This window comes from Bubalus bubalis, chromosome 18 (genome assembly GCF_019923935.1).
Source record: "Bubalus bubalis isolate 160015118507 breed Murrah chromosome 18, NDDB_SH_1, whole genome shotgun sequence".
In the NCBI taxonomy this organism is placed as follows: Eukaryota; Metazoa; Chordata; class Mammalia; order Artiodactyla; family Bovidae; genus Bubalus; species Bubalus bubalis.
In genome coordinates, this window is record NC_059174.1 from 1,212,041 (window position 1) to 1,234,616 (window position 22,576).

Consider the following 22,576-nt stretch of genomic DNA (forward strand, 5'->3'; position numbering starts at 1 on the left):
GGTGGGCTTTTCCCCAGAGCCCCAGCATAGGCCTGGGAGGGTGGGTTTCCCTGTCTGGAGTCTCCAGGACAGGAAGACAGGCTGAACTCACCATGGCCCACGTGCACACACGCATCCTCCTATGTATGTACCCAGGCATCAGAGAGGGGATAAGATCACACATCACACATCTGCCTCTGCTCTGCTGGTCCCGCTCGGCCCCAAACCCTGAGGACCGGACCCCACCATCCCCAGAGGTCCGGCCTGGGGCACCCCATGCAGGTGGCATCAGCACGGGCCCTGCTTGGAAAAGGAGCCAGAGAACTGGAGGAGGGTCCAAACTCCTGTGCCTGGGATAAAATGTCCCAAGGCGGGCGGCCTCCGGAACACCGTACGCCCCTGCTACGTGTGGGTGGGTCCATCACACGGGATGCGCCCCAGGATCTCAGCTTGCTCCCCTCTTCTGAAAACGCGGGGAGACACAGACACCCCCAGACCAAAGGCTGGAGGGTGGTGGTGAGCCCCTTTACGGGGCGGCACCAAACGGCCGGCCCCACCCCCGCGGGGAAGCCAGGCAGCACCGCCCCCGCGGCGGCGCCTGCGCCCGTCAGGCCTGTTCTGACTGCCCGTCTGGCCGCGCCCGGGCTCGGATTTCAAAGCCCGGGCTCCGGGCGGTGAATGGGCCGGCGCCCGCCCGGCCTCCCTGCAGACCCCTCCCCGCGGCCCGCCCCCCCGCGCCCACGTGACGCCCCGGCCTCCGCGCTCGGGTTACGGCCGCCGCGCCAGTCCCCGCGCCGAGGCTGCGCCGCCCGCCGCCCGCGCCGCGCCCCCAGCGCCTCCCGCCAGCCCCGCCGCGACATGGCCCGCGCCGCCCCGCGGCGGCCCGCGACCCCCGAGCGCGGCGCGGCCGGCCGCTGAGCGCGGCCCGGAGGCGGCAGGCCCGGCCCGGCCTCGGAGCGACAGCCGCCGCGGTGCGGGTCCCAGCTCCCTGCCTGCGCCGCCGCCCGGCCCGAGCATGGAGACGGCGGAGAAGGAGTGCGGCGCCCTGGGCGGGCTCTTCCAGGCCATCGTCAACGACATGAAGGTAACGGGCGCGGATGCGGCGCGGGTGCGTGTCCCCTTTGGGGACGCGTGGCGGCGGGTAGCCGCGTCCCGCCGTGTCGGTGAGGCCCCGCGTCTGTGTGCCCTTGTCTGAGCGCGTCTGGCCTGCGTCTGCCGTGCGCCCTGGTCTCCGGGCGCCCGTCGTGGTGGGTGTGGGCACTCATGTGTCTGGGTGTCCGTGCGATACCCAGGTCCATGCCCCTGGTCGCCCAGGTCGCAGCGCCCCCTTGGGGTCCCGACCTGAGTCTGCGCACACGCGGGCTTCCCGCGCCCCATACCCCCAAACCATGAATGGGGGTTTGACTCCGGGGGCGACTCAGGGCCCTTTAAAGGGTCCTGGGTCTCTCCGGCCTCCACCCTCTACCACCCCCGGGGCCCCCTTCCCCGACTCCGACGGCCCCGGAGCCCAGACAATGCTGTCACCGCCAAAGAAGCGAAAAATAATAAAGCAGGGAACCGTTAACTCCTTCCCTGCCAGCCTTGCCTCTGCGCCCGCTGCCCGCGCCCCAAAGCAGCTCCAGGACTCCACGGTCTGTGTGAGGAGTGGCCCCGGCCCCAAGGCCTCTGACCTGCCTTTGGGGTAGGAGGGCGAAGGTGGGCCTGAGGGAGCAGCCCCCAGGGAGGCTGCCGGCTGCTCCAGGCTCTCAGCTCCAGCCCCTCTCCCGGATGGCCCAAGGTCAGGCTTCAGCGGGCCACCAACTCCTGGCCCACTCTGGCTCACCAGGTGGGGAAACCGAGGCTGGGAATGGCTCAAGGTCACTAAGGAGACTGTTGGACCAGCCCATGACCTCACCCGTCACTGTTGATCCGGGGAGTGAGGGGATCCTCGCCCCTAAAGAGGCTGGGGCTTGGCGGGGTGGCCCAGCTGACTGGGCAGAGAGGAGGGCCGGCCGCAATGACAGGCCGGGGGCAGGCAGGCCGTGCCTCTCCCCTTCTGCTCTGGGGCAGTGTGGCCAGGCTAGGGGGAACATGGAACTCCTCAGAGCCCCCTGCCTGTCTCACCCTCCCTGGTACACAGCCTGGCATCCTACAGTGACATCGCAGACCCCGGGGAGGGACACCACAGCGCCCAGGCAGGCCTTCGGGGGCCGCCAGATCCTTGTGCCCCCCACCCCCAGGAGGCCCGGGGCCACCCTCCCCAGAACTGCAGGGTTGGCAGCGTGCATAGGTGCCCCTCGGTGCCCCACACAGGGTGCTCCCCTGAGACCCCGTCCCCCCAGCTCCACCTCCAAGCCCTTCTGCTGGCCCCCGAGTGCTGGCTTCCCGCTGCCTTCAGCAGCCCTTCCTGCCCCATGAGCATCGCAGCCTTGGCACCAGGTTCCCATTCCAGACCACCCTCCCCCAACCACTCCCGGGGCTGGTGGAGCGGCTCCTTCCCGCACCTTGTCCCGCTGGCATCCTCACCACACACACTGCCTCCGCAGCCGCTTTCCGCTTTCGCTCAGAGAAGCGGGCAGGACCGCCTTCCCCCGTCTCCAGGCAATTTGCAAGGAACTTGGGGATGAGACGAAGGAGATGGGCCCAGATTGTAGCAAGCGGCTCAGGATTTTCTGACGTGGGGAGGCAAACTGGGAGAGGTTTCACCTGGCGTAATGCCGAGCCCCACCAGTCCCCAGCCTGTGACACAGGCTTGTGTCTGGGCCAGGGACAGGGCAGGGACGCGGACCGCCTGGAGGCCAGTCATCTAGAATTGGGGGACAGCTTCCGGCTGTTTCGCTCAGTGGCTTGAGCCACAGAAGCAGCAGGGTTTCCACAGAGGAAGGTGGCCAGGGTGAGGAGACCGAACTTGCCTGCGAGGCCCCATGACAGCCCACCCAGGGCTGCAGGTCCAGAGCCTGGCATGGGGGTGGCCGAGGAGGGGAGGGGGGCTGCCCCTGGGGCCTGGAGGGGCACCGACTCAGGGCGGGGGGCCCCGGGAGCGTTCCCTGCCTGCCCTGCCTCATTTAAGCGGCCCAGATACCCCCCGAAGCTCAGAGACGATCAGGAACTTGTCCGGGAATGACAGGGCTGGGAGGGGGTCCGGGGCTCAGCCTGCACCTTCCAGAAATGGGGTCACAATCTGCCTGCCCCCGAGAGTGGGGAGTGTCACGCAGACCCAGAGACCGCCTGTTCGCTCTGTCCGCAGCGTTAGCTGAGCGCTCTCTGTGTGCCAGGTCCTGACCTAGTGCTTCCCAGGCATCTCCACACCAGCCTGCTCCTGCCCTCATCTCACAGGGGAACAAGCAGGCTCAGAGAGGAGCCTCCCACAGAGCCCCTCTCCCGGGGTGCAGCCTGGGCCACTCACCTGTACAGCCCAGGGCCCGCCCACCTGAGCACCCCCTGTGACGAGCGTGTGACTGCCCCCCCAGAGCCGCCCGCTGCTCTCCCAGTTCTGCAGTCCCCGCCCCTCCCCACCCTGGGTACCCAGATACTCACCTTCCAGACCCTGAAGTAGAGGGGGTGTCCCTGCCATGCAGTGACCAGTCAGACTTGGGATCAGAGCCTGAACCCCACACTCGGTAGCCATGGACAAGCGGGTTAATGTCTCTGAGCCTCAGTTTCCTCATCTGTAGAATGGGGGTGGTGGCAGCGGTATTCGCCTCACAGGGTTGCTGTAAGGACTCAGTGTGACCCCACAGTGAGAGCGCTCAGCCAGGCGCCTGGCCCACCACACTCTTGACCCCCAATCGCAGTCCCCGTCACTATCAAGACCACGAGTCCAGAGGCTTCAAGCCTGCCTGACAGCTGGGTGCAACCTGCCTGAGGGCACAGGCCCGGGCGGAGACATGCTCCTGGGCGCTGGCCCCTCAAGCTCGCCTCTGGGGTCGTCATGACTTACCAGTGGGCCCTTACAGGCCAGGAGCTCCTGTCCACCTGCTGAGGAGGGGCTGGGCCTGGCCCCCCAACCCCCACCCTGTCCCCTCTGCCCAAGGAGGACCGAGACTGGGAGGGCCAGGGATGGAGTGAGCCTCGGGGCGGAGGCTATGAGGGTGTGACTTCAGTACACAGACCTGTCTCACCCACAGCAGGGTACAGATCTGTCTCCCCCACTTCCCCCAGCCCCTAGCTTTCAGATAGAGGCTGCTGAGGGGCTGAAACGCCAGGGGCCAGGACCGCTGCCTCTGCACCCCTGCCCCCATGGCGTTATCTCCTCAAGGTCTCAGCACGGCCTAGGGCTGGGGTGCAGAGCGGGGTGGTGCCAAGTCCTCAGGAGTGCCAGGGGAGACCCAGGCTCCTTCACCCCAGGCCGTGCCGCGCAGACAGCCCACCCACCGCTTTTGCCTTCCTGCTCCAGCGTGTGAACTTCACAAATATTTGCTTTCCCTGGGCACTGGCTGGGCTGGGCTGGGAGGGGAGGGTGCTTCTGAGGATCCCAGAAGCTGCCCTGTGCTTTCCACTGCAGCAGACTGGCCTCCCTGGGGTTCCAGCCTGGCAGAGCCTCTCTCTGAGGCCTTGGGAACTGGGGTCTCCGCCTTCCCCCTTCCCACTGGAAAAGCCCTGGCTCCCAGCACCCCATCCCACATGGAAGGGAAGGTCAGAAGAACCTTGGGGCTTCGCTGACCTGGGGCTCTTTTTCAAGGATCAAGGCTTCCTTCCACAGGGCCATTGGGCCGGGACCCAACAGCCATGGGAGGCCCATTAGCCAGAAAAGCCCGCTGATCACATTGGACAACTTGATCGCCAGGAGCCCGGCCTCACTACTGGGAAACCCCCTGCCAGCTCAGAGCTTTGGGCCAGGCTGGGATAAAGGCCACACTGTGTCCCCAGGAGGGGCGGGGAGCCGGGGGTGGAGAAAGGTGGCTCTGTTGGCTGCACAAGGCCCCATTCAGCCTGGGCCTGACTGTCCCGGGCAGGCTGGCCAGGCCCCGCAGCAGCCGCGGTCCCCCTGGGCCTGGGAGCCCCGGCCGCTGGTCTGTGATGGGCAGATCGGCTGGCAGCAGCTTCCGGGTCACGAGGCCCTCATTCAGACCCAGTGTCTCAAGCTCCACCACGGCTCACTGTGCCTCTTCCCCCAGGCCATGTGGACCATCCAGGGCTGTGTCCGGGGGACACAGTGCCCCTAGTGTGGCCAACCCGGTCCCCCCTAGGCCCTCCTACCTGCAAGGAGACGCGGCCTGCAGCTCCCAGTCTCCATCCCCCTTGAGGATGTGGGCTACCACTGCTCACAGTGGCCGGGGTTCCGACTGTTAGGGAGCGCGGGGCGGGCAGAGGGGCCAGGCCTTCTTCATGCCCGTGTCTGCCCCCAGAGGAACCCCGGAAGCCCCCTCTCCACAGGGGTGAGGCTGCTCTCTTAGACACAGCCTGGGGTCTAGACCAGGCATGAGGGTCCCCGGCCCGGGGGGAGCCCTCATGGCGGCTCACTGCCTCTCCCATCCCCTCCGCAGAGCTCCTACCCCATCTGGGAGGACTTCAACTCCAAGGCCACGAAACTGCATTCCCAGCTGAGGTGAGGGTGCCCCAGCTGGGGAGGAGATGGGGCGCAAAGCCACCCCCCGACTGACCGCCCCCCGCCCATCTCCCCAGGACCACCGTGCTGGCTGCTGTGGCCTTCCTGGACGCCTTCCAGAAAGTGGCCGACATGGCCACCAACACCCGAGGTGGGGAGGGCACGCGGCCCAGCTTGGACTTGCACTCCAAACAGCTGAGTGGGTGTGAGCCGGAGAGGACCCGGGGCCAGAGACGGGACCTTGGGTCCTGCTGGCTCATGGAGCAGGCTTTCTGGAGAGAGGGAGCCTCTCAGGGCAGGAACGGGTGACAGACGACAGGGATGTTGGGGGCGGGGGGGAGAGTGCGAGGGGGCTCTGTCTCGCTGCCAGGTAGCTGGGTTGACCTCTCAGCCACGGTGTTCACACTCCGTAGGTGAGTCTGTGGCTTCTCTCCCCATCTGCCCTTCTGGGGGCACGGGGCAGGGGAAGGTTCCCTTGCTGGCCTTGGCTCTGCGGCCTTCCGGTCCGAGCAGTGGGACCTGGAGCTCCTGCCTCCTTGGCTGGTGAGACCAAGGCGACGGGCACCCTCACGCCTGCATCTGGGCGCATCTGGAGGGGGTTCTGGGAGGGAGGGGTTCTGTTGGCTCCTTGAACCATCTTTGGTGTGGGCCTCTCCCCTCTGGGGTTACGAGGACAGATCCTGACCTGACCCCTCGGAGAGGGGCCGGCGGGGTCGCAGGAGGGATCAGCGGGATGGGGATGCCGGGAGGGGCACGGCGGCGGCGGCAGCGGGTCCGCAGGACAGGGACTTCAGGGCCGGCGGGCTGCGAGCTCGGCTCTTGGGCCAGACGCGCCCCCGCGTGGCCCGGGCCGGGCCTGCAGGAGCCCGGCGGCCCCGCCCACGTGGCGCTTGCCCCCAGGGGCCACGCGGGACATCGGCTCGGCGCTCACGCGCATGTGCATGCGCCACCGCAGCATCGAGACCAAGCTGCGGCAGTTCACCAAGTGAGTGCGTCCGCGCTGGGGGCGGGGGTCGAGGGAAGATCCCAGGGCGGCCCTGACCTGCCCTCCGTTGCCGTTGCCCTCAGCGCACTGCTGGAGAGCCTCATCAACCCGCTGCAGGAGCGCATCGAGGACTGGAAGAAGTCGGCCAACCAGCTGGACAAGGATCACGCAAAAGGTGGGTCCCGCCTGGCCGCGCCCTCCAGCTCCCCACTGGCGGAAACCCTGTCATAGCGCCGCTCTCTCTCCCTCTGCACAGAGTACAAACGAGCGCGGCACGAGATCAAGAAGAAGTCTTCGGACACGCTGAAGCTGCAGAAGAAAGCACGCAAAGGTGAGCCCCGAGCGGCTGCAGAAGCGCAGCCCCGCGGGCCCCTGCACAGCCCCGCGCTGTGTCCCCGACGGCCGTGGGGTCGCCCAGGGCAGCGTCCGACCTGAGGCACCCCGTGCTGGACACAGGGCCCCCAACCTCTGGGGTGGGCAGAGGGGGTGCCTGCCACCTGACTGGCCCCCTCCTCGGGAGGCTGCAGGAGGCCCCGCCCCCAGGAGCGGCTCTGTCCATCCGGCTGTCTTTCACACGGTCTCTCTCTCTGTCTCTCCTCTCCTCTCCCCACCCCTCCTGTAGAGCTACTTGGTAAGTCAGATGCCCGTCCCCTGAGCTGCTCTCCCTCCCTGTCGTCCCTGTCGCATTTGTCTGTCTCGCCCAGCTCAGGGCCATTGGAGGAGCCTCTTCAGGCCGAGGAGGAGAGAGGAAGGTGGTCGGTCCGCAAGGGAGGGGCTGGGGCACAGTCCTCCGGTCCGGGGCTGAGGCCGGGCCGTGCTGGGTCGGTTTGCCAGGCCAGGAGGGCGGGTGGGCAGGGTGGGGGGCCAGGCCTCGGCTGCCCCAGCCCCGCAGTCCCCGGGCCCTTCCCTCCTGCTCCGCCCCGCCCCCCACGCCCTTCTCGCTGTCTCCTCTCCATTCTCTTCTCGCTCTCTGTGGTTCTTTCGCTGCATCTTTGTGTCACTCCTGCTGTTCTTGTGCATTATTCCTGAGCCAAGTGGGGACCCCCATGAGACACCCCCTTTCCCATGCCCTGGGCCCAGCCCCAGCGCTCCTGGACCCCGCCTCCGTCGTGGCCTGGCCTGCAGCCCTGCCCCATGTTCTACTCTGTTCAGCTTCCACGCCCCCTCCCTGAGCCCGGGAGGGGAGGCTCCTCACCCCACAGGCAGTGAGGGTGTCCCTGGGGGCAGAAGCTTCTGCTCTCCCGGAGGCTTCCTTCCGCCTGACTCCACTGAGCACAGCTGCTCCGGGTGGCCCCAGGGCTGCCCAGGGTTCTGCTCTCCCCAGAACTGGGTGGCTTTGCAGCTTTGGTGTCTTTCCTGTGTGCCTGTCTGTCCTCTCTGCCTGCGCTGGGGACCAGCCTTTCCACGAGCCCTGGCATCCCAGCTGCCCTCCCCGGTCCCCAGGCCCCCCTGGAAGTGCCCAGCCTCACGGCCAGGGATCCCACCTCAGGGCCTGAGCCTTGGATGCAGCAAGCCAGGCCCGCGTCCCCAGCGCGGCCTCTCCTCCCCACCCCCTAGGGAAAGGAGACCTGCAGCCCCAGCTGGACAGCGCCCTGCAGGATGTGAACGACATGTACCTGCTGCTGGAGGAGACTGAGAAGCAGGCGGTGCGCCGGGCCCTGATTGAGGAGCGCGGCCGCTTCTGTACCTTCATCACGTTCCTGCAGCCCGTGGTGGTGGGTCCCGTGGGGACACAGAGGCCTTCTTAGCATCTCCACGACTGGGCCAGTTGAGGGGCCCTCACGAATCCCGAGAGGTCCAGAGGACCATGGCCCAAGCCACGTGGGCTGGGGGAAGGGCAGGGGAGGGTGTGCCGGGCAGGGAGGCCCCGGAGGCTGACTCACTGCCCCGTCAGAACGGCGAGCTGACCATGCTGGGGGAGATCACCCACCTGCAGGGCATCATCGACGACCTGGTGGTGCTGACCGCGGAGCCGCACAAGCTGCCCCCCGCCAGCGAGCAGGTGCGGCCAGCCCCGGGGACCGCTGGCCTTGGTTGGGGACAACGGAGGAGGCAATGGGAAAACGTTGGGGGGATCAGCTGGGCACAGAAGTCCACCCCCGTGAGTTCTAGGGGCACCTGCCCACACGAGCAGGGTGTGTGCCCGGGACCCAGCGGGGCCTCACACAGAGCAGACGGCTGGACGTCCCGGATTCACAGGGCCAGGCTCCGAGCAAGCCAGTCCTGATGGTGCCTCCAGCCTCCATGCCCACACCCGCCAGCCCCGTGCACACACATGCAGCTGCCCCCGTAGCCACCCTGCCCACCTCTCAGCACCACGCTCCCACCGCACCAGGGGCAGTCCTCGCTGACAGCACCGTGGTGCTCCTCTCACTCGGCCTTACTGTGCACCCAGCCCTATGCCGAGCCCTTCCCACGGGTCACCTAGTTCAGTCACCTCCACAACCCTCTAAGACAGGAAGGATCAGCTGCATTTCCCAGGAGAAAACTGAGGCTCAGAGAGAAGCAGCGGCTTGCCTGAGGGCAGAGCAGAGCCAGGGTTGGACCCCATGGTCTTGCACGGCCACTCTGGTCTGACTCCTCTGCCAGCCCCAAGGAGTCCTCGGGAGCACCAGGTTCCTCTGTGTCCTGGCTGGGCCAGCATCCCTGAGAAGCAGAGAGGGCACAACCTCCCCAACATTCCCGGACTTTCTAGCAGCCCCACCTCTTGTCCCTGAGTGAGGAGCTGGCATTAGGAAAAGGCTGGAACACAGAGGGCTTCCATATCCCCAAGATCTCCTCTGGGGCCTGGTTCTCAATTGGGAAGACCCTGCCAGTCCTCTGGAGGGAGACTCAGGAAAGTGATGAGGCTTTCTGCGGGGCTGGGCTGCCCCCAGTGACCCCATCCATGTCCCTGTCCAGGTGATCACAGACCTGAAGGGCTCAGACTACAGCTGGTCATACCAGACCCCACCCTCATCGCCTAGCAGCTCCAGCTCCCGGAAGTCCAGCATGTGCAGGTCAGTGGGGGACTGGGCAGGGGGCAGGGAAAAGGAATGGGGGAAGCCCCGCCCAGAAGTGGATCAGGAATTGCTTTTGGCCCCAGAATTCATGCAACTGCTGCATCATCAAGGAATCCAGGGAAAATACACTCACACTGCACGACCGCTGCTAGCGCAGGCGTAGGGACAGGCTGCGGGGCGGCAGCAGCAGCAGAGGGCGCGCCGGCTGCCCGTTCAATGCTTTCTGCATTTTCCTCATTGAATCCTAACACCACTCTATCCGGTATGATGTTGTCTCTGTTCCATGGAGGGGGAAGCTGAGGTACAGAATCCAGCATTAACCTCTCAGCTCAGCCAAGCCCAGCACAGTCTGGGCAGCAGGAAGAATCTGAGGTGGGGAAGGCCATGGAGGTTTTCAGGAGCGTATGCAGAGGCTCTAAGCTTACCTATGGGCACTGCAGCCTGGCTGGTTCCTGAGAGCTGCGCCTGGGCAGCTGCCACAGGGCCAACCCTCAGCCCAAGCTGGCCCTGGGGGCCGTGAAGGGCCAGGGCGGGGCCGGGGTCCTGCCTGACCAGCAGGCAGGCTCGGGGTCAGGGGCGCTTCCTGGGAGGGGTCTGGATTCAAGGCTTCCTGAGGGGGGTGCTTTGAGCACAGAGCAGGTTACTGGTGGGGAGACCCCTCTGTACCAGGCACTCTTTCTCTAGAACCAGCTTGGCTGGGCACTCAGGCCATGGGCAGTGACCCAGGCAGAGTTATTGCTGCTCCTGCAGGGAGAGAATGGTCCACAGCAGCTGGAGGCTCTTCAGACCCCGGGTGGGTGACCGACGCAGGAGGGAGGTTGATCCCAGGGGTCACCCGTGCCAAGGGTAGGGGCCAGGGGCCTCCCGGGTCACGCTCAGGAGGATAGTGACCTTCACTGCCAGGAGCGTTGCCCAGCCTGGACACGGATGCAGAGAGGATGAGCTACAGAAGTGAAGCGGGGGAGGGTGATGGTGAGTTTAGGACCCGTGCTGACCAGCACCCCACGCTAGACATTCAGTCAGGATCTGATGGCAAATACCAGATTTGGAGAAGACGATCAGGATCAGACTCGTGTCTAGTTGTAGCCTAACTGACTCCGTTCCTCCTCATCAGGCTGTTTCCGCTTCATAATGGCGGTTCGGGAGGCAGATAGGCTGCCTTGGCTCGGGGTGCCTGGCGGAGGCTCCTGGGGCAGTGGGGGCCCGCCCCCCAGCCCGCAGTCGGGGACCCCGCTGCTCTGGCCCGTGGCCTCAGGGCCTGGTCTGACCCTGTCTTTCCTCCCCCACCCCTCCTCTCTGCCCACCCTCGTGTGTCCCCCTGCCTCCCAAACGCGCCCTGTGTCTCCCTGTCCGGCCGCCGTGCCCCCTCCCTCCCCAGTGCCCCCAGCAGCGGGAGCAGCGCCAAGGGTGGTGGAGCCCCCTGGCCCGGGGGCGCCCAAACGTGCTCACCCGGCCCCGCCTGTCGCTACCGCAGCCTGGCGCAGCCCGCCCCCGCCGCCCGCCTCTCCAGCGTCTCCTCCCACGACTCCGGCTTCGTCTCCCAGGAAGCCACCTACTCCAAGCCCCCCTCGCCCATGCCTTCAGACATCACCAGTCAGGTGAGGGGCGTCTGCTGAGCTCATGCCAGCCCCAGGCCATCCACACTGTGGGGCGGGGCCCCTACAGGTGCTGAGCGTGGCCTGAAGGCCCCCAGGACCACCGCGTCCCCGGACCAGCCTGAGCTCACTGCCCCAGGGCAGGGGAGGGGAAGGTCTGGAGGAGCCTGCCAGCTCCGGACCCCGTGACCCCCGTGCCGGGGCTGAGAGCGGCCTGCAGGCCCCCAGGACCACCGCGTCCAGGACCAGCCTGAGCCCACTGCCCCAGGGCAGGGCGGGGGAAGGTCTCGAGGAGCCTGCCAGCTCCAGACCCTGGGACCCCCCATGCCAGGGCTGGCTGTGATGGGGTGGGTGCCCCACGGAGGCGTCCGTAGGAGCCCCAGGATCTGCAGGCATCTTCCCCCACTCTCACCCTGAACGTGAGAACCCCTTCAGAGGCAGGCTCAGACCCTCAGAGGCAGGCTCAGATCCTCAGGCTCTGTGAAAGGGACCGGAGGAGCTAGAGCAGAAGACAGGGAGGTCAGGCCGCGTACCCAGGTGCCCACCGTGGCCCGGCCCTCTGAGCCCAGCATTCTGTAGTCTGCCCTCTTGCCCAGGATGTGCCCACAGCATGCCCAGACTGCCCTCCTCAGCAGGCTCATTCCTGTCGGCACACAGACACATGCTCCGGTACCGTCCGTCTAAAAGGCCTCCCTTCCTCCACAGTCTCCTCCAGCTGCCTCTTCTCTCCTTCACAGCAACACTGCTCAGGACACTTGTCCACACTGACCGCCTCCATCTCATTCCCTACTCAGTCCTGTCTGCGTCAGCTTTCCTTAACAGAAAAGCTAGAATAATTCATTCTCCTGTGTCCTTTATCCATGTGTGCGTACGCTTTTGAGACTGTTAGGTCCATACAGCTTTAAAATGTTAACTCGCAGTGAACTGAGTCTCCCCACGTGGTGTAGCTGACCCTCTGTTGCATGTACATTTTCTAGCGTAGAGTGAGTCTGTTTTGTTTGATTTTACTGCAGCTACTTCAGCTCAACATTTACGTTATCATTTCCTATCTCTTAGTTTTTAAACTCACTATGTCCTTATGTTTTAGATGAGTCTCTCGTAAACAGCATATGCCTAGGTTTTCTTTTCTTATCCAGGCTGACAATCTCTCTCTTAACTGACATTTTTAAGTCCTTTCACAGTTATCGATATTACCGGCATACTTAGACTTCTTTTTTATTTCTGTTCATTCTGCTTTATCTGTGCTTCTTTTGTTTCTTCTCTTGCTTTTTGTTTGTTTTTTCTTCCCCCATTATTTCCTTCTACTGGATTTTAAGTTATACTTCTTTCCTTTCTTATACAGGTTACCTTGAAATTTTACCATGCATCCTTAGCAAAGTCCTAACCCAGGCTCCTGAATCATTCAAGGACCTTAACATATATTTTAACTTTGGTCACCTACCCCCTCCCCTTATAAGCTATTTTATGCTATTCTCTCCTTTTTTTTTATCATCCCTACAATTGACATTTTTCTTCTTAATGTCATCATTATCTTATACGTAAGTATCTGTTAGATTTACCCATATGTGTTTATACTTTTTTTGTTCTCCTTTTAAGGTCATTTTGCTTCTTTCTGCAGTAAAATACATCCTTTAAAGTTCTTTTAGAATGGGTCTGTAGCAGTAAACTCAGGTTTTGTTCTTCTGTAAACATGCTTCATTTTTTTTCCTCTTCCTTGAAAGCTAGTTTTGCCAGGGATGCAGCGCTGGGTGCCAGTTGCTTTGTCTCCACACTCCGAGGAGAATGTGTTCTCCGAGGGTATTTCCCCGTGTTCTGGCTTCTGTTGCCGGCTGAGAGTTCTGCTGTCCGTCGCTGCCGTGCCTTTGTGAGTGACCTGACTTCTCTCTCTGGTCACTTGAGTTTTTCTGCAGCATGTCTGGTGGTGGATTTGTGCTCATTTAATCTCCCTTGGTGTGTTTGTGTTCCTCTGTCTGCGCATTCAGGTTTTTCACCCGTTCCAGGAGTTTGCGAGCATTCTGTTCTTATTCTCACTCCCACTCTGCTCGCTCCTGTCTGGTCTCCGTGTCTCTCTCCTCTCACGTCTCTCATCTCCTTGTTTCCCTGGATCATCTCTTCAGGTCTATCTTCCAATTACCTTTTCTCTATTTTACAGCAATTTAACCTATCCATTAAGGTTTATTTTTATTATCGTGAAATAACTCTAGCCTTATAGACAATCTCTAAAAAGAGCAGAGTTCCCACCCGGCCTCTGCACTGTCTCCCCTGATGTTAGCAACCCATGTAACTATCAGCAGTTTTAAAACCAGGAAATTAGCACTGCACAACACTGTTAACTCGCTGACAGACTCTTTTTCACATGTTGCCGGCTTTCTCACTGGCATCCTTTTCCCGGTCCAGGAGTCCAGGTTCTGACACAGGACCCTGCGCTGTGTTTTATCACTGTGTCTCCTTAGGCTTCTCCGGTCTGCGATGGCTCCTTGGTCCCTCCTCCATGGCTTTTGAATACTGGCCATGTGTTCTGTAGAATGTCACTTGTTTTGGGTGTGTCTCATGCCTTCCCGTAGTCAGAAGCACAGGAGGAGCACAGCAGTTGATTTATTGCTGTTCCACTGCCTCGTCAGCCTGCAGTGTCCGACATTCTTTTCATGTTAGCCGTTCTGGTGGGTGTTATGGTAATAGTGCCCAGTGTTTTGAATTTGCATTCCCCTAATGACTAATGAGATTGTATGTTTTTTCATACGTTTAAAGGCCATATCTTCTTTTTATGAAGGAAATGTTCAGATCTTTTGTTTCTTTTTCTCTACTAGGTTGTATGTCTTTTTCTTGTTGATTTGTAGAACTTCTTATACACTGTGGCTACAAGTCTTTTCATCTGATAATCTTGAGTCTGTGGGTTGCTGTTTTACTCCCTTCAGTTCAGTTCAGTTCAGTCGCTCAGTCGTGTCCGACTCTTCGAGACCCCATGAATCTCAGCACGCCAGGCCTCCCTGTCCATCACCAACTCCCGGAGTTCACCCAGACTCACGTCCAACGAGTCCGTGATGCCATCCAGCCATTTCATCCTCTGTCGTCCCCTTCTCCTCCTGCCCCCAATCCCTCCCAGCATCAGAGTCTTTTCCAGTGAGTCAACTCTTCGCATGAGGTGGCCAAAGTACTGGAGTTTCAGCTTTAGCATCATTCCTTCTAAAGAAATCCCAGGGCTGATCTCCTTCAGAAGGGACTGGATGGATCTCCTTGCAGTCCAAGGGACTCTCAAGAGTCTTCTCCAACACCACAGTTCAAAAGCATCAATTCTTCGGCGCTCAGCCTTCTTCACAGTCCAACTCTCACATCCATACATGACCACAGGAAAAACCATAGCCTTGACTAGACGGACCTTTGTTGGCAAAGTAATGTCTCTGCTTTTGAATATGCTATCTAGGTTGGTCATAACTTTCCTTCCAAGGAGTAAGCGTCTTTTAATTTCATGGCTGCAGTCACCATCTGCAGTGATTTTGGAGCCCAAAAAATAAAGTCTGACACTGTTTCCACTGTTTCCCCATCTATTTCCCATGAAGTGATGGGACTGGATGCCATGATCTTCGTTTTCTGAATGTTGAGCTTTAAGCCAACTTTTTCACTCTCCACTTTCACTTTCATCAAGAGGCTTTTTAGTTCCTCTTCACTTTCTGCCATAAGAGTGGTGTCATCTGCATATCTGAGGTTATTGAGATTTCTCCCGGCAATCTTGATTCCAGCTTGTGCTTCTTCCAGTCCAGCGTTTCTCATGATGTACTCTGCATATAAGTTAAATAAGCAGGGTGATAATATACAGCCTTGATGAACTCCTTTTCCTATTTGGAACCAGTCTGTTGTTCCATGTCCAGTTCTAACTGCTGCTTCCTGACCTGCATATAGGTTTCTCAAGAGGCAGGTCAGGTGGTCTGGTATTCCCATCTCTTTCAGAATTTTCCACAGTTTATTGTGAACCACACAGTCAAAGGCTTTGGCATAGTCAATAAAGCAGAAGTAGGTGTTTTTCTGGAACTCTCTTGCTTTTTCGATGATCCAGCAGATGTTGGCAATTTGATCTCTGGTTCCTCTGCCTTTTCTAAAACCAGCTTGCACATCAGGAAGTTCACAGTTCACATATTGCTGAAGCCTGGCTTGGAGAATTTTGAGCATTACTTTACTAGCATGTGAGATGAGTGCAATTGTGCAGTCGTTTGAGCATTCTTTGGCATTGCCTTTCTTTGGGATTGGAATGAAAACTGACCTTTTCCAGTCCTGTGGCCACTGCTGAGTTTTCCAAATTTGCTGGCATATTGAGTGCAGCACTTTCACAGCATCATCTTTCAGGATTTGAAATAGCTCAACTGGAATTCCATCACCTCCACTAGCTTTGTTCATAGTGATGCTTTCTAAGGCCCACTTGACTTCACATTCCAGGATGTCTGGCTCTAGATCAGTGATCACAGCATCATGATTATCTGGGTCGTGAAGCTCTTTTTTGTACAGTTCTTCTGTGTATTCTTGCCATCTCTTCTTAATATCTTCTGCTTCTGTTAGGTCCATGCCATTTCTGTCCTTTATCGAGCCCATCTTTGCATGAAATGTAAAATTCTGAAGTTCTTAATGTATGTCTAATTTATCCATTTTTTCCAATTGTTAGTGCTTTTTCTGTCCTGTTAGCAGTATTTTTGTGTACTCCAGGGTCACAAAGATGTTTTCTTCCAAAAGCTTTTTTTTTTTTTTGGCTCTGCTGCTCAGCTTGTGGGATCGTAGTTCCCCAACCAGCAGAGATTGAAGGTGGGCCTTCAGCATGGAAGTGTGGAGTCCCAACCACTGGACCACCAGGGAATTCCCTGCAAAGCCTTTTTCTTTTACCTTTTTTCACTCAGATCTGCAGGTCATCTGGAATTGACTGTGTGTGTGGTGTGTTAGTATGAGAGATGGACAGGGAAGCCTGGCGGGCTGCAGTCCATGGGGTCACAAAGAGTTGGATACGACTGAGCGACTGAACTGTAGGAGTCATTTTTTTCCATATGGATATCTAATGAACAGTTTATTGCAAAGACCATCTTTTTCCTCTACTGCACTGTAGTGTGTTACCTTCGTCATAAAACAGGTGTCTGAATGTGTAGCTGTTTCTGGAGTTTGTATTCTGTTCCACTGGTTGATCTGTCTGTTCTTGTACCAGTAGGACACCGTCTTAATTATAGTAACTTTATACAGAATCCTGACACCTGGTAATAAAAGTCCTCTAGGTATGTTACTCTTCAATATTACCTGTTTTGGGCCCTTTGCATTTCCTTATAAATTGTAATATTAGCTTGTTATTTTCCACTTTAAAAGAAGCAATCCCTGGGATTCTGCCTGGGATTACATATGTCTCTCCATTTTATTATGGTTTTACCTTCTTTCAATAATATTTTGCAATTTTCATGTGAGAATCTTGCACATCTACCACTGGCTTTTTCCCCCCTGGGTATTTGATATTTGTTGATGCTATTTTAAATTATTTTGGCTTTTTCAGAGTCTCTTACTTGTTTTTCAGCTGCTGATATTTAGAAATTTTTTTTTTTTGTATGTTGATCTTGTATCCAATAACCTCATTAAAAACACTTGTTAGTTCTGATAATCATAGAATGAATATTCTGCATACACAATCAGGCCTTTTACAGTTTCTTTTTTTCCAGTCCTTTTGCTTTTTACTCCTTTTTACTTCTTTTTCATGCTCTATTGCACTGCTAGGACTTCCAGTACTTAATAGAAATGGTGATGGTGAGCATCTTTATCTTTCTCCAGCCTCAGAAAGAAAAGAATTGATATTTTTGTAGATAACGCTATCAGATGAACAAAGTTCCTTTCTATCACTAGTGTGTTTTCCACGAATGGGTGTTGAATTTTTCCATTGAGTTTTCCAAACATTTTTTTCTTTTTTTGTTTTAGCGATTATATTGGTAAAACTCTCAATGTATTTATTATTTTCTTTGAATCCTTACTTACAGAGTTTAGTTTTCTTTTGGTCATCTTGGCTCATCATAAACTAAAAAAGTCTGGGAGTTGAAATCAGGATGCTTTAGAGACTGTGCCCTGGTGGGCACAGGACATGCAGAGCTGCACCTAACCAGTCCCCTTCCAGGTTTAATTCCGGGCGGCAGTCGGGCGGGCTCTCCACCTGGCGCTTACCCAGTCTCTCAACCGCAGTGCTGAGGCTGCCTTTGCCCTGGGGACCTTCATGGTCCTGCTTTGCCCTTGCTTCCTTTTTCTTCAGCCTTTCTCTTATTTTCAGTTGGGGGCCTCCCAGGGTACCTGGTCCCTGCCACTGTCCAGAGCAGGAGCCTCCAGGCATCCTCGGTCCTGTCTTCAGTTCTGGGGGTCTCCATGGACACCCCTCTGGCCCATCTGCCGGACCCCCAGCAGCCCCCATACCACTGGCCCTCCCTCCTTGGCGCACAGGGCTCTTCCCCGGTTTCTGTGACAGGCACCTGTTCGCGGTCTTCCTCCCACACTGCTGGCAGGTCCTGTCACTCTTTACTGGGCCGTCCTCTCCTTCCCAGGCACTGAGGGCAGCCTGGCATCCCTGAACCCCTTCTCTAACCACCCTCATCCTGACTGCCTGCGTCACCTGGTTCTGTCTCACGCTGCTGGATCTGTGGCTCCAAACCTGACTTCTCCCTAAACTCCAGATTGTTAAATACAGTTGCCGGCACTGCACCTGGGCTTAGACACCTAACAGGCAGCCCCACCTAACACTCGCAGGATGGAACCCTGGACTCCGTTCCCCCCAGGCCTGCCCTTCTGAGAGAACGGTGACAAATCCCCCCGCAGCTCAAGCCAGCACCCCACTGCCGACCTTAGCATCGCTCTTTCCCTGCTCGCCACATGCAGGCCAGCAGTAGTCTTGTTAATTCTTAGAGAAATGTGGTTCTTGGGCTGCGGTGGGGTGGATCTGCGGTGGGGGTGGTGGGGTGCGCTCTGGGTGCTGCTTTCTGCGCAGGCGCTCGCGGCGCAGGGCGTGGTGTGGGCGGGGAGGCCGGGGAGGACTGAGTCAGGGCCCCCCACGTGCTGGCGCCGTGACCGGATGTGTTCTCTCCCCACCTTCCTGCCGCCCTGCCCCGTCTCCTGCCCGCTCGCCTCCGCATGCAGAAGTCCTCCAGCTCCGCGTCCTCTGAGGCCTCGGAGACCTGCCAGTCCGTTAGCGAGTGCAGCTCCCCGACCTCGGTCAGTAACCCCCACCTGCCCAGGCACTCAGGGAGGGTCCAGGTTCGACCAGAGGGGTATGCGTACGCACCCGCTCCGCACAAAAGAAACCTCCTGGGCACCCACTGCAGCCGTTCCCCAAACGCTCACCTCCTCCCTTCTGATGGATAAGGAGCCCAGGAGGGGCTGGGGAGTCACAGTGTCCTCTGTGCTCTGCCCTCGGCCATGAGGAGCAGGGCGCAGGGGCCTCCTGACCCGCCCGCCTTGCCTTACAGGACTGGGCCAAGGCCGGCCCCCACGAGCAGCCCGCAGGCACCGCACTGCAGCGGAGGAAGGACCGTGTGGAGCTCCTGCGAGACCCGGAGCCGGGCCCGGCTGGCGGGGGCGCCCCGGGCCCCAGTGGAGAGGAGGCCCCACGACCCCGCATGTCCCCCGCCACCATCGCAGCCAAGGTGAGGGCCGCTCCCGGGATGGCCCGGCTGGGCCCCGCTGTCTCCCAGGCCAGCTCTAAGGCCCGGCAGGTGGTCACGGGGCCAGCCCGGAACACCTTGGGGGACTGCCTTCCTGGCCGGGCAGAGCGAGAAGCGGGAGTGAGGCTTCAGCTTGCGGTCTTCCTGCCCTCAGCACGGGGAGGAGGTGTCCCCTGCGGCCAGCGACCTGGCCATGGTGCTGACCCGCGGCCTGAGCCTAGAGCACCAGAAGAGCAGCCGGGACTCCCTGCAGTACTCGAGCGGCTACAGCACGCAGACCACCACGCCCTCGTGCTCCGAGGACACCATCCCCTCCCAAGGTAGGCCCCGGGGGCTTGGGCCGGGGCCGCGCCTTCTCGGCCCCGAGGCTCTGGGCCCACTGCGTCCCATGCCCCACCCCACCCTAGGCTCTGACTACGACTGCTACTCCGTGAACGGGGACGCAGACGGCGAGGGGCCCCCCGAATTCGACAAGTCGTCCACCATCCCTCGCAACAGCAACATCGCCCAGAACTACCGCCGCCTGATCCAGACCAAGCGTCCGGCCTCCACCGCGGGGCTGCCCACCGCCTCAGGGGCGCCCCCCGGCGTGGCCACCATCCGCCGCACCCCGTCCACCAAGCCCACCGTGCGCCGCGCCCTCTCCAGCGCCGGGCCCATCCCCATCCGGCCGCCCATCGTGCCGGTGAAGACGCCCACAGTGCCTGACTCCCCCGGCTACGTGGGGCCCACGCGGGCGGGCAGCGAGGAATGCGTCTTCTACACCGACGAGGCCGCCGCGGCCCTGGCGCCGGACCTGGCCAAGGCCTCCCCAAAGAGGCTCAGCCTGCCCAACACGGCCTGGGGCAGCCCATCCCCAGAGGCGGCCGGCTACGCGGGGCTGGCGGCCCAGGACGACGAGGAGCAGCAGCAGCAGCTGGCCGCCAACCGGCACAGCCTGGTGGAGAAGCTCGGGGAACTGGTGGCGGGCGCCCACGCGCTGGCCGAGGGCCAGTTCCCCTTCCCCTCCGCCTTGTCGGCCGCCCCCGCGGAGGGGACGCCCGCCCCACCCCCCGCCGCCCCCGGCGAGCCCCCGGCTGAAGACATGCTGGTGGCCATCCGTCGCGGGGTGCGGCTCCGCAGGACCGTCACCAACGACAGGTCGGCGCCCCGCATCTTGTGATGGCGCCTCCCGCCCCCCTCCCTGGCCCGGCAAGGCAGGGGGCCGGGCCGGTGGGCCGCGGAGGCTCAGAGCAGAGGCACAGTCAGGAGTGAGCAGAGCCAGGCTAGCTTTTTTTCTTTTTTTTAAGTCACACGATTCAAAGCCACTTTACTGGGAGGAGAAACCCAGCTTGGATTTCATGGTTTAAACAGGAAGTGACTTCTTAGACCGTGCCAGGACGGAGCCTGCGGGCCTTGAACTGGATTTGAAGCCTGTTTCAACCTTTTCTTGCCTATTCTGCCCCTCCTCTCCCTCCTGCCAGGCCCTGCCCTTTCCACACAAGGGCGAGCCACAGAGCTGTGCCCCGTGCCCCCAGCAGAGGGGCCTACCCACCTGGCAGGGCCCGCAGTGCACAGCTCAGGCAGCCCGGCCCAGCGCCTCCCCGTCTCCCTGGGGACGGTGGCCCCCCCACCCCTGGCCAAGGCACCCCCCCCCACATCCCTCTCCGTCACCCCCTGTCACCCCCCTCATCTCTGCCTCTCCCAGGCTCTCCTCCATCAGGGAGGCGGGGGGGCCATGGAGGGGCGAGGGCTACAGTGTCTGGGTTAATCAGAGGCTCCACAGAGCGGCTGGCCGTTTGGGGGGCCAGTGAAGTTAGGAGCCAGCCCACCCACTGGGGACGGGGGCCTGGGGCCCAAGTCCAGTCTCTTGGGGAGGACGTGCAGGGTGCCTGCCCAGCAGAGGGTGGGGACCCTGAGACAGCTTGCCTGCCTGCAGATGCGACTGGGGCGGGGCAACAGGGAAGGCATGCGGAGGCCAGGCTGTCGGCCTACCGGCCTCCCAGGAGCTGCTCAGATCCCATCGTCATCCGGGCACGTGGGGACTTTAACTTTAGTGACAGTTTCAGCTACCTTTGGGTCAGGGACTGAAACTGGAGAGGGTGGGGGGTGGGTTCTTTTATGAATATATAATAAAGTGAGCTGACCGGACAAGGACTGCGTGTGGGGACAGGGTAGACGGTACAGGGTGTGTCCAAGAGTGCCTGAGGGACAGAGGGCCCCGCGGTGGCCTGATGGCCCGTGGGAGGAAGAGGAGGGTCTGCACGGCTCCTGGGGGCCAGGGGCCGGGGTCGGTGTTCTCTGCAGCATCCAGAGCAAAGCCACAATGCGCTGGGAAGGGGCCGGGGGCTGGGCCTCCCACCCATTTGCTGCAGGCCAAGGAGGGGAGGGCTGCTGGGGGAGATTGGCCCTGACTGTTGTCAGAGGCAATGCCATCCCAGGGTGGTCCCGGGTGGCAGGACTGAGGTGGAGGGAGTGCACCCCTCCACCCACACAGCACGTTGCGCCAACTCTAAGCAGGTAAAAGCACGTGTGCCAAGGGCAAGCGGAGGGCTTCCTGTGACCCGCAGGCCCGCCGACAGCAGCCATGCTAGCAGGGTCACAGGGCAGGGGCTCCTGGGGTCAGGAGAGCTGGCTCTTCCTGGTCTGGATGGACCCAGGGCTCCTGGTAGTTCTTGTGCCGGAAACGGGTCTAGGCACAGCCGCCAGGAGGGTGTGGGGAACCAGGGATTCCTCTGAGGGGCTCCCCAGAGGTGGGTGAAGGACGGTACCTGTAAGTCGCTAGGTCGGAGAAAGGAGCCTCACTGAGCTGAGCTCACCACACCTGGAGGAGGGCCAGGGGAGCAGATGGCCTGCACTCGGAGGCTTGGGGGCAGAGTGTACACTGCCCCCCGCCCCGCCAGGGTTTGCCCAGGTGGGCTGGTGTAAAACGCAGGTTATCTGATGTGAGCAGGGTAAGGGGCAGTGGGGGGGGGTGGGGTACCCGGGTCCCCATGAGGAAGAGCTTGCCCTGAGGAGGGGTGTGGCCTCGGGGACCCGGGGGGAGGGGGTGGGCATGGCACAGGCACCCCTCACCTAGACTTCAGGGGCCCCCCTCCAGACTACCCCCAGGGCTGTACATAGCTCCTCCACCCCCTTGACCGCCTCATCCCTCTAGTGATCGCCAAGTAGGCCCGCCCCTTCAGGATCCGAGCCAACCATCCCATGTCACAAACTTTGGTTTGGGGAACTTCTTTACGTTTGTTTCATTTTTTTCTTTTTGTACAGAGAAATATTCTATTCGAAGCGTCTTTTGACTGAAGTAACTTTTCTGGTGCTGTTGTTAACTTGTTCCTTTTTTTAATTTATTTCCCCTCCTTAGGCCTCCCCTTCTGGTTCCCACTCACTTTGTCTCCCCTCTACCACCCGCCCCCAGCCCCCATGCCATCTAAACCATTTTGTTTCTCTTCTTTCTGTCTGTTTTGGATAAATTATCCTTTCCTTCCCCCCCACCCACCTCCTGCAGCCCACCTTCCCTTGATTTAAATAGTCACTGCTACAAGTAACAAATGCACTGTGAAGATCCCAGTATTAATAAAGTTGTACTGTAATTAACGCCACTGTCTCCTGGCTTCCTCCAGCGCCTGCAGCCAGCACCCGCACCCCCTGCACCCCGCCCCCACCGTCCCAGACCCGGCCGAGGGGCAGGGGGCTCCGTGCGGGCGGGGCTGGAGTGGCCAGGGCTCGTGCCAGGACCCATGTGTTTGAATGCCTGTTACGTCCCTGCTGGGGGTGGTCTTGGAGCTGCCAGCTGGAGGGGGAGAAGGCAGTGTCCAGGACACGCTGTGGGAGATGAGCCCAACACCGTTGCTCCG

General features: G+C 60.3%; 1 protein-coding gene across 4 annotated transcripts; it reads left to right on the forward strand.

Annotated features, from left to right (window-relative positions):
• The first annotated feature begins 871 nt into the window (after positions 1 to 871).
• Positions 872 to 22,316, forward strand: MTSS2 (MTSS I-BAR domain containing 2). 4 transcript variants are annotated; one of them, XM_025268364.3, is made up of 15 exons: positions 872 to 1,063; positions 5,445 to 5,506; positions 5,584 to 5,657; positions 6,407 to 6,491; positions 6,575 to 6,666; positions 6,748 to 6,822; positions 7,114 to 7,122; positions 8,049 to 8,206; positions 8,386 to 8,493; positions 9,393 to 9,490; positions 10,872 to 11,091; positions 18,220 to 18,294; positions 18,549 to 18,725; positions 18,898 to 19,063; positions 19,151 to 22,316. In XM_025268364.3, exons 1-15 carry the CDS (start codon positions 995 to 997, stop codon positions 19,903 to 19,905), a joined length of 2,223 nt encoding a protein of 740 aa, XP_025124149.1. In that variant the 5' UTR covers positions 872 to 994; the 3' UTR covers positions 19,906 to 22,316. The 4 variants fall into 4 exon arrangements, with proteins under 4 accessions (XP_025124149.1, XP_025124151.1, XP_025124150.1 ...); XM_025268366.3 differs by having other exon boundaries at positions 873 to 1,063; positions 10,968 to 11,091; XM_025268365.3 differs by lacking the exon at positions 7,114 to 7,122 and having other exon boundaries at positions 873 to 1,063.
• Positions 22,317 to 22,576: the final 260 nt, after the last annotated feature.